The 11,079-nt window shown below is 32.0% G+C and overlaps 1 protein-coding gene across 1 annotated transcript; it reads right to left on the reverse strand.

Annotated features, from left to right (window-relative positions):
- Positions 1-8,165: 8,165 nt before the first annotated feature.
- LOC119603818 lies at positions 8,166-8,804 on the reverse strand. The gene has a single exon (XM_037956016.1). The coding sequence runs from the start codon at positions 8,802-8,804 to the stop codon at positions 8,166-8,168; it is 639 nt and encodes a 212-aa protein (XP_037811944.1).
- Positions 8,805-11,079: the final 2,275 nt, after the last annotated feature.

An 11,079-nucleotide genomic window follows, 5' to 3' on the forward strand; every position in this document is an offset into this window, starting at 1 on the left:
TCCTTGGTAGGAATTTTCTCGTTTAGTAGGAAGGTAATCTAAATGGATTTTTTGGTAGGTTTATCAAAACACATTGTAGTGTAGCACTTCTACTTTAAACACTTAATATTATTGTTTCTAATCAAATTATTTTTGAATTTCTGTTTAATTTTTTCTTAAAATAAAAAATATTTTTGTTGTTAAAAAAGCTTTAATAAAAATTGATATATAAAAGAAAACCTCTACAATTTGGTGACCCCGACGTGATTCACCAAAAACTATTTTAATTTGAATTTGTTCTTTATTTGACGTAAAACCAGGTGATTTAAGCAATGTATTACCATCAACTAAACATTTTCGTTGAAGGTCTGGTAATAAATGGTAAAATTTTAAGAAGTCTGCTACTATGTTCTCAACACCTGAGATATGATTTATATCTGTAGAAAATTGTGCAATATAATCGAAATGACGACATTGTCTTGTGGCTTTATTTAAGTTTTGTTCAAAGGCAAAAATTAATGGTTTATGATCAGTAAAAATTTTGAATGGCCTTCCTTCTAAAAAGTACCGAAAATGGATTGTAGTGTAGAACTTCTACTTTAAACATTTAATATAATTTTTTCTCATCAAATTACTTTTGAATTTCTGTTAAATTTTTTCTTAAAATAAAAAATATTGTTGTTGTTAAAAAAGCTTTAATAAAAATAAATTGATATATAAAAGAAAACCTCTACATCTCAAGAACATATCTAAAATTTCATCAGGATACTAAAAGTCTGTTCGTTTACAAATTATTTTTTACTATTTTTTATTCTTTTTTTTTTTCTTGTACACAATAAATTGTAAAATATACACAGAAAAAATTAATTTTAAAAAAATTTCAATTAAACGTTTAATCGAAAATTTTAAAAGGGTTCAATTCATTTTGTATTTGAATCATAAAATACGTATTTAACAACAACAAAAATATAAAAAAATAAATTTTTTTATACGAAATCAATTATAAGTAGTAATTGAATATACAATTTTTGTTATAGGTTGAACTTCAATAAATAAAATAATTGAAAACGAGGTTTTGGTAATTGAAATCGTTTTTCAGTTTTTTTTTTGTGTAGTAAGCTGTTTGAAATAAAATATTTTTCTCTTTTACAATTCTTGGCTTAAATATTTTTATCGAGTAAAAATTTCATCAATTTGTTTTAAATTGTTCAATATAATGACAATGAAACGAAATTTTTTTTGTATTTTCGTTCGCTTACTTTTTATATTTTTGAGAATATTTTTCATTTTTCTCCATTTTTTTGCTAGAAATGAATTCAAACAAACCTTAATATTTGTAAGTCTATTATGAAAGTTAAAGTAACATTCTGATGGCGATATTATATGATGAAATTCATAGAGAATTTAAAAATATCCAGAACTTCTTTATGACGAATTGTATCTGTATCCACATAGATTATAAAAAAGTATATTAACAAAATATACAAATAACTTTTTCCCTAGCGTTAAAGAGGAGGTGCGTGAACGATATTGACTATACTTCACAGTATAATTCATGGGAATTTTAAACTAAATAATTAAATTTATGCATAACCAACGTATTTATAAGCTTCCAAACCATTTTCTAGTCTTTACCATCTTGGTATTGGGTGAGAAGATACATACATACATATAGACCTTGGTGCAAGTAGCTAATTTAGTCAATTGATGTTATTATAACCCGTTTTTTATAAAAATAAATATTTTTAATTTTTGCGTTAATTCTCAAATACTCTATACTTTTTCATTATTCTCCTGTTATATTTTGTTAAAAACAAAATTTTAATAATGTAATTAATAAAATTACCATAAATTTTTTTATTAAATATTGAACAAATCGTCAAAATAGGGGGATTTTGTATCAAAAATCGTCAATAGTAGTTTAGCTAAATTTACAAAAAAAAATCGTCAAAATGACGTAAAATCGTCACATTAACACCACTAGGTTGTTTTGTGCGAAAGAGAGAGAAATAGTTTTTTGCTCGTGACACCTCGGTATACCTGTGGTTTAAAGTTGATCTTTTATAAGTGAAGTTGTGTTTTGTTAAAAAAGTTATTTTTTTGTTAAAATGTAAAATAATTATGGTGATCTAAATAGCAAGAACGAATTTTAAAATTAAGATAAAATTACTTCAAACATTCTAGTTTTAAAACTGACAATTTCCTCTTGTTTGCTTATAGAAGCTATAAAGGAAGATAACCGAAAAATTCAAAAGAAAATTATGATTAATTTAGTTTATTTATAATACATATTACATATTACCTTTATTTGATGATAATTTTTAAATAAACCTAGGAAAAATAAAACGAAGTGCTTGTTGAGCCCGTTATTTTACGGACCGGAAATAACTCGTTTAATTACAATTTATTACAATATAATATTTTACAAGATATGGCTGACTCCTGCTGCTGCTGATTAACGACTTCTTTATTTAATACAACAAAAGCAAAATCTAACTCTCACTTTTGTATCTATACTAATTACAGCAGTCAGGGTTTCAGCCAAATTAAAAACAAAGTGTTGCCAAACAATGCAACACTGTTTATAATTTAACTAATAAATCAACAAAAGTTGTTAAATTCAAAATTATATTCATTATAAATTCTTTTTAATAACTACGCCTAAACATATCGCCGCCCTTGATGGATCCGAGAATACATCAACCATCGTATGGGATTGGTGCTAACTTGTGGATAGCTCGACGGACTTCTCCATTCTTCGTTTTAACATCAGCCACTCGTACTGTACCTTGAGGGTCAGGAATAACTTTTATAACTCTACCAATAAGCCACTGCTTCGAGGGTAAATTATCTTCGGCAACTAAAACGAAATCACCTTCATTTAAGTTTTTCTGCTTTTTAGTCCACTTGACCTTTGTAACCGTTGTAACTCGTGCAGGTATTCTATTGACCACCTCTTGCAAGAAGTGTTGTTGTATAGCAGACATTCTTAGCCATCTGTCTAAGTGAGACCAATCTTTGCTGTCGACAGTAGGTTCTGCAATACCTACCAACGGACCACCAGTCAAAAAATGGGCAGGAGTCAACACAGCTTCATCATTCGGATCATTGGACATGGCTGTCAACGGCCTTGAATTTAAGACAGATTCCACCTCAGTAACCACTGTTGCAAGCTCTTCAAATGTCAAATACGATTGACCCAAAATTCTAGCTAAATGGTATTTAGCTGATTTTACAGCCGCTTCCCATAATCCTCCAAAGTGGGGGGATCACAGTGGAATATGGCAAAACTGAATATTGTTAGCAGTACAATATTTTGATATTTTACCTTGCACCTGTTGATCAAAAAACGTCTTCTTCTAGCTCTCTGCGGGTGCCTAGGAAGTTTTAGGATTATAACAGAACAGCTGCGTGCATAGACCTTGACGATCCACAAATCTTTTTAATGATGCCAAGAAGGCATTAGCAGTCAAATCAGAGACCACCTCCATATGTATAGCCTTTGTGCTAAAACATATAAAAACAGCAGTGTAGCTTTTTGTTGTACGACAACCTCACAGAATCCTCACAGAAATCCACACCAGCAACAGTAAATGGCGTCGCAACGGCTACTCTTGAATGCGGCAGGTCACCCATAATTTGGTTGCTAACTCTTGGATGACATCTAAAGCATTGACACTGATGGTAGCCATTAAGGCTTGAGTACCAGCATGCAAATATTTCATATGAAGAAATCTTATATAACTTTTAACTGTTTCTGAATTATTCGGCAGGACAATTTGATGTTTTGCGTCCGAATTCGCCAGTCGGCCACCAACACGAAGCAAGGGTACACCATGTTGACTTTCTATAAAAAGACTGAGGCTTTTGTATTTACTTGTTGCAGGCGATTCACGATTTTTTAACAGCAAGGCAATTTCTTCACGAAAATAATACTATTCGAATTAGCGCTTCATCTAATTTTTCTCTAATTTCCTTTGTACGATTACGAAAGCTTAACAGGCAAACAAAGATTTTTTGCAGCTTTTCAAAATCTCTATAAGTCTCTATCCACTAGATGAACGATTGTTTTGTACTAGAGTATTCAAAAAACCGGTTTTCGAATAATTCGAAAAATTGCAATTTTTAAAAAAACCGGTTTCGAATACGGTTTTGTATAAAAAAACCGGTTAACCGTTTCACTTATTTTATTTTATATTTTTTTTATATATTAACAAGGAATTCAATATTTATAATACATTTATGAAATGTATATGGTTTTATATTATAATTTATAAAGAAGAAAATGAAACACATTTCAAGAAATTTTTAGTTTTAAAATCATTTTTATAACAAAAATTTTCAAAATTCATTTTCTATAAAAAATTAACAAAAAATAACAAAAAGAGATCGGTATCAAGTACAAAAACTTATTGCAAAACTTAGTTTTTTCTAAAATAATACTTTAAAAATAGTATGCAATTTAAATGATGAGCTTTTAAGCGATTTTTTTGTTTGTTTTTAATAAAACTTGATGTTGAAAAAAGCCGCTCGCTGAATGTTGAAGTTGGACAGATTGTTAAAAGGCAATAATATAAGATTTCCAGCTTTTCCGTTCTTTTGTTGCATTTATCCAGGTATATAAAATCATCATATAATGATGACTGCTGTTTTCTGGTCTTTTTTGGATTTTTTTTTTGGATTAGACTTGTAGAATTATCAATTTCAAAACTTAAATCAACATCAGAATCTACTAATTCTTCATCCGGCTCATTGCATGGAAATAAACGATTATATAATTCCACAGCAAACTCTTTGGATTCTGCTTTGGTGGAGTATTTCAAAATGTGGTCATTAGCTGGGTGCTTTCCTGAACTTAAGTAAACTATAAGGGTGTTTACTACTTTTATTCTGCGTTCATTAAGTCTTGTCATAAGCCTGTTACACAATTCTTGTGCGTATTGTGTGTTAATTTTGCTTAAGTTGTTGAATAAGAATTTGTTAATTGCTTCGCCCTCTATAAGTGTTACAGAATCCTTAGATAACTCTTTTATAGCTATTTCCAAAGGTTGCAAAGTTTTCCATAGATTTTCAAGAGCTTCGATTTCTATAGATGAGAAAAGTATTAAAGAAAAGTCTAGCAAAGCATGATTAACACATTTCCATATTCTTAAAAAAATTTCAATCATTTTTGATAATGAATTCCATCTGTGTTTAACATCGGATATTAACTTTAACTCTTTTCCGTCTTGGTTTTTAACAAAATATTGGAGCCTTTTTAGTTTTTCATTCGATTTATTGAAAATCTTTACATATTTGCGTAATTTTGCAACAACATCTCCCACTTCGGAACAGACATTAAGAGAAGCATCTATGTCAATGCCAATTTCAAATTCTTCCTCGCTATTTTTATTTCCGTCATCTTCTAACATCTCTTCTTCGCTGTCATCAATTTCCTCAGTAGAACCTTTTTTAGAGTAGATAACATCTACTACGCACAAATGGATGGCATGATTCATGCAGCGTAGAAGCGACGACATCGGTTTCAAGTGACAAGTTAAATTCATCCAGTTTTTGTTTTACTAAATATTCAATATTTACTGCCGTACCACGAATTTTAATTTCCTCCAAACCCAAGTTGAACACTTCATGTGTACGTTTTGTAGGATTATATGACCGTAATGAGACATTAATATATTTTATATTTGTGTTGTCACTCCACTCATCAATTATTATTGAAAATATCCCATTTTGTTCTTTAATTACTTTAAAATTGTCAATAGCTTCTAATTTTTTAGTTTTATAAAACTGTTCAATCAAACTCCAAATTGTATTTTCACTTTCTGGCATTTTAAGTGCTTTCATTTTTAAATAATCTATTATTATTTTCGAATTTTTTACGGCTCTTACCGACATACCATCTTCCGAAACGCATCTATCTAAAATTTCAGCGATATCATTGTTTTTTTTTAACCGGCAACTTGGTAAATGGAATTTTTTCAACATTTGATGATTCCGCCTCTTTGTCTGCAGATTTGCTTGGCAGTTCAATTTTATGAACATTGCGAAGGTGATTTATCAGTCCGGCAGCTCAAAATTTTTGGTCATTTCGTGCATCTTGCTGTTTGAGACTTGTTGTCATTTTTTGTAAAATATTTCCAAACTCTGCTCATTTCTAATAAAATAGAAAAAACTTTAAATTATTTATTAATTTATATACAATTTTTGCTTACCTTAGTATTTTTAAAAACTATGGACATTTAAACAAAATGTATATTTAATTTTTTGTTAATATGCACAAGAAAATATAAATCAAAATGATGGATATTTTAAATGAAGCTGTGTTTAGCTTACATATAAAAACGTAATAAGGAAGTGTTCAAAATAAAAATCTAGAAAGATTACATAAAAGCCGAACATTTTTATATAATTGTATATGTATTATATAAAAGAAGGTAATTTTAAAAACTCGGTTATTCGATATAAAAAACCCGGCTTGTCGAATACTTCGAAAATATGAAATATTCGAAACTGGTCGGTTTTTGAATGTTCAAAAAACCGGTAAACCGGTTTTCGGTTTCGGTTTTTGAATACTCTACTTTGTACCTTCTTCTTCTCTAGATTTTTCATGGGGAAAATTGTTGGCATTAGATTTTATAAGCAATGTAGTAGCACTAGTACTTCTCTCTTCATCTACATCAGCTCGTTTCTTCCTTGATTTATTTGCTGGCCACGCATCACATGTTTTCTTTAAGAAACTAGGCCCTGTAAATCAAAACGAATCCAGCAATTCATTCGCATACGCACCTCATGATATTATATCCGCTGCGTTGGATTTGGAGGGGACATGACGCCATATGCAATCTTTAGTTTCTTCTAGAATTGACGACACCCTGTTGGCAACAAAAGTATTCCAATTTGAGGCACGCTTATATTTTCAACCTCTTTCAATTTCTTGCGGAATTCCATCCATAGGCAATGTAAATTCATCGGTAGGACTCATCCCAATGCATAAAAATCTTTGCCTTAACTATTAATGGACTTATAAGACCAACGGTTTGAGCCCCAGCTTTGATAATTCTGCCAACACTATTCTTTTTGTTACTGCTTTATCGTCATCTAAATACGGCCATATATACCGAAAAGTATCTTCCACTGGAGCCCAGGTGATGCCAAGAGTTTTTATAATTTCTTCATCATTTAATGGAAGAGTTTTTTCTTTATCAGAATCCGGTACAAAATTAAGGAATGTTTCACTATTTGAGAACCATTTTCTTAAAGTGAATTTAGCAGTATCTAATATTTTGGAAACCTGTTTATAAATTTCAAAAATTTCGTTTTCATCATTTGATCCACTGATCAAATCATCCATATAGAAATCGGATAAAATCTTCTTTGAACCCATCGGATATTCAACGGCATAATCTTCTCCCACTATCTGTCTTACAACTGCAATCGAACACAACTCGAAGCTTGGTACTCGTTGACTCTGGCCGCAGCACATGCTGGTGAGGCGTAAAATACTTTATTTTACCAATATCAGCTTTTTCGACGACCGTCATGTGACCTAGGGATAGGTATTCATGCATAAATGTGTTGTACGCTTCTCTAGTGACCGCATCTCGGCTAAGCCTGCGCTCTAGCGACAGCAATCTACGTTCAGCAGCATTGTATGAACCACCCAGCTCCTTCACTGATGATTTGAATGGAATAATAAATGGTTGTAGTAAATCTTCCAGAAGAATCCCTAGTTTCTATGAAGATCCGCTCGCATTCTTCTTCTTCCTCAGTAAGAAATTTTGATTTTAGAGAAATCTGCTCCATTTCCCAGAATTTTTCAATAAAAACGTTTAATTTATCTTCATTTGATTCATCATTAATCAATAAATTGGTCACTTTTTGACTTGGGGTCACATAATCTTTGGCCTTGCCAGCAATTATCCAGCCTAGTACTGTTTTCTGAAGTCTAGGTAGTGAATCTTCAAGATGAATTTTACCCACAGACAGTATATCAAAAAATACTTCTGCTCCAATTAAAATATCCACCCTTGCTGGCTTATTAAATAATGGATCCGCTAGATGTATATTTTTGGGTAGATTCCAACCAGAAACATCAAAATATTGATCTGGTTTTTAGCTAGTAATTTTCTGTAAAACATAAAATTCAAGACTAACCTCATAATTATTTAGCCTTGACCCAATCGTAGCTACTGTCTGCTTTCTAATAGATGTTTCAACATCACCAACACCACTGGCATCCAGCTTACATGATGTCTTTTTAAGCTGTAGCCTTTGGGAGAGAAGCTTGCAGAGCAATCTCTGTATAAATGTCCACCTTTTAGACATCTAAAGCACACTTTTGCTTTACGTTCAGCGTTAGACCGATCTTTAACAGCTAAATTTTTAAATTTCATACAATCTGGCAACTCGTGGCCACTGCCATGGCAGATCGTACATGATGACCTAGTCACAGACAGCGATGTCTTATTAAATCGCTTATTTTTATAATCACGTTGATTATTTGTAGGCTTTGTATCCACTGGACACAATTTTGATTCACGAGCCTCAAGATTCTGACACCGTTTCATCAAAACAGCAGAACCTTCATCCCATGATGACAGCTTAGTGTAATCAACTGCTTCTTCCCATTTCACTTGTGAATCTTCGTCCACCCTCTCAATCACCATATGGATTAGCATGGCATTCGCAATATCATTGTGGTCACCAAGCGACAGCATCGCACTCAAATGCGTATTTACTCCATCTAGAACCTGGCTCAGATGAGCCGCAGATGATTTGGCTACCTTGGGGATAGCAAACAGCGCCGTTACATGTTCCTCGAACATCAACGCCTTTTTATCAAAACACTCTGTTAATCTATCAAGCGCCTTCGGATAATTGTCGTCAGTTACGTCGAAATCAGCAATCGCCACCAGAGGCCTGGAGCCTAAGTGCTCTTTCAGAATTAAAAAACGCTCGCAATTGTCCAGCAATTCATCTTGGTGGATAATTTTATTAAAAAGCGAAATAAATTTTGGAAAATCACTATAGTTCCCTAAAAATGTCGGTAATTTGACTTCCCGACGAAGTCTAGCGCCTGCTACTAGTGATGACGTATTGAGTACACTAACATCTGCTACTGATGTCCGCAGCTTTGTTAAGATATTCATAATTTTTGTTTTTGTAGACACATAAATATCTTCAATTTCCGTAATTGCAGCTACGTTACTTGTGGTATCAGTACAGACCCTCTCTATATTAGCCTGCACCCTCAGACACTGCTTGAAGTACTGCTCTAAAATTTCAAGACGACACTGTAGATCATCTGTTGACAAAATTCCACCTTTTTTTGGTAATAAGTGCTTTTATTCTGCTCATATTACCTTTAGCACTGGCCGTTGACGTTTTCATCTCAGTCATTCTCTGTAATGACTCTGCATCAGCATCAACGTAATTTGCCTCGTTAACATCATCCTCCTGTGGAGCCATTTGTTAATTGAAATATTTTGCACCAACTTTACCTTTTTTTCTCATAAAAATTGGTTAACAATTCGCTGAGCCACTTGTTGTTGTAGTTGGTACAGCCTCTTGTACAAAATGTTGCTTTCTTTATATTTATTTATTTTGCAACAAACATCTACACTACACTGTAGGTAATTCAGCCAGTAATTTTTATTTATTATTTTCAATAATTGTATTGTTGTAAAAGTTGGCTTTGTTTTAATTTACCTTTAATGTTATTGTGCAAAATTCAATAAACGTATACACTTGTATGCAAAAAAAAAAAACAATCAATCACATTACATTTTTTGACACTTGTCATTTATTTGTGTGATTTGTTTTGGTCTCTGTTTCTCTTTGTATAAAAAGATTAAGGGCCACTGATTATAACTGGTGGTTGGTGCCTTTGCTAATATTAGCAGTGGTAAACTCCTGTTTGCCATAGATACATGTGGTGAATATCCTTTATTTATCTTAGACACCTGTTTATGTTGGAGTTGAAGTGTATATATGTTATATAATATTGATAAATGCAATCACCAACTTTATTTCACAATCACGCACCTATACACTGCACAATAAACTCCACAGTAGTTGTTGTTGGTAAGTATTCTTGAAGAATTTAACATTTAATACTTTATTAAATGCAATTTGTTATTTATTGGGATCAAGATATGGCTGACTCCTGCTGCTGCTGATCAACGACTTCTTTATTTAATACAACAAAAGCAAAATCTAACTCTCACTTTTGTATCTATACTAATTACAGCAGTCAGGTTTTCAGCCTAATTAAAAACAAAGTGTTGCCAAACAATGCAACAATGTTTATAATTTAACTAATAAATCAACAAAAGTAGTTAAATTCAAAATTACATTCATTATAAATTCTTTTTAATAACTACGCCTAAACAGTGCTTCCAAAAGAATAACAGTTACCACCACTTCAATAGTAGCACTAATTGATTTTTTCACCTTTTGAGGAAGTGATGTTTAAAGAATTCAGAAAAATCGAAAAAAAAATTATTTTTTCAATGTTGAAGATATATTTTTATACCCTCCACCACCATCAGTGGTGATAAAGGGCATATATAACTTTGTCATTCCGTGTGTAACACCAAGAAATATTCATCTGAGACCCAACAAAGTATATATATTCTTGACCCTTATGCAATTCTGAGTCGATTTAGCTATGTCCGTCTGTCTGTCTGTGTAAAACACGCTCACGTTAACGAAGCAATAAAAATTCATGAAATTCACCCAACACATTCCTTATTATCCGGTACAATTTCAGACTACCTCGAAAAAAATATGTTTTTTCCCAATTCTTAAGTAGTTTCCTCAGAAACTACCAAAGGTATTTCTATGAATTTTGTCACACATTATTATTTTGTGCCAGGGATCAAGTATGTTCAAATTCATAACAATTGCTCCAATATTTCCCATAGCCCCCATACAAAGGTGTATATTGCCGGATAAAAGTTTATCGTTAATAACTCCCTCAAATATATCGGTATCAGCACAAAATTTTGTACATACAAATATAATATGAATAGATCGTAGATCTCAGTCGGTCCACAATCGGTCATAGCTCCCATGTAAGGTCCACTTCCAAAAATCACC

The sequence above is a fragment of the Lucilia sericata genome, unplaced genomic scaffold (assembly GCF_015586225.1).
Source record: "Lucilia sericata isolate MDLA Ls3-8-SP2 unplaced genomic scaffold, ASM1558622v1 Contig000341F_arrow, whole genome shotgun sequence".
Taxonomy (NCBI): domain Eukaryota; kingdom Metazoa; phylum Arthropoda; class Insecta; order Diptera; family Calliphoridae; genus Lucilia; species Lucilia sericata.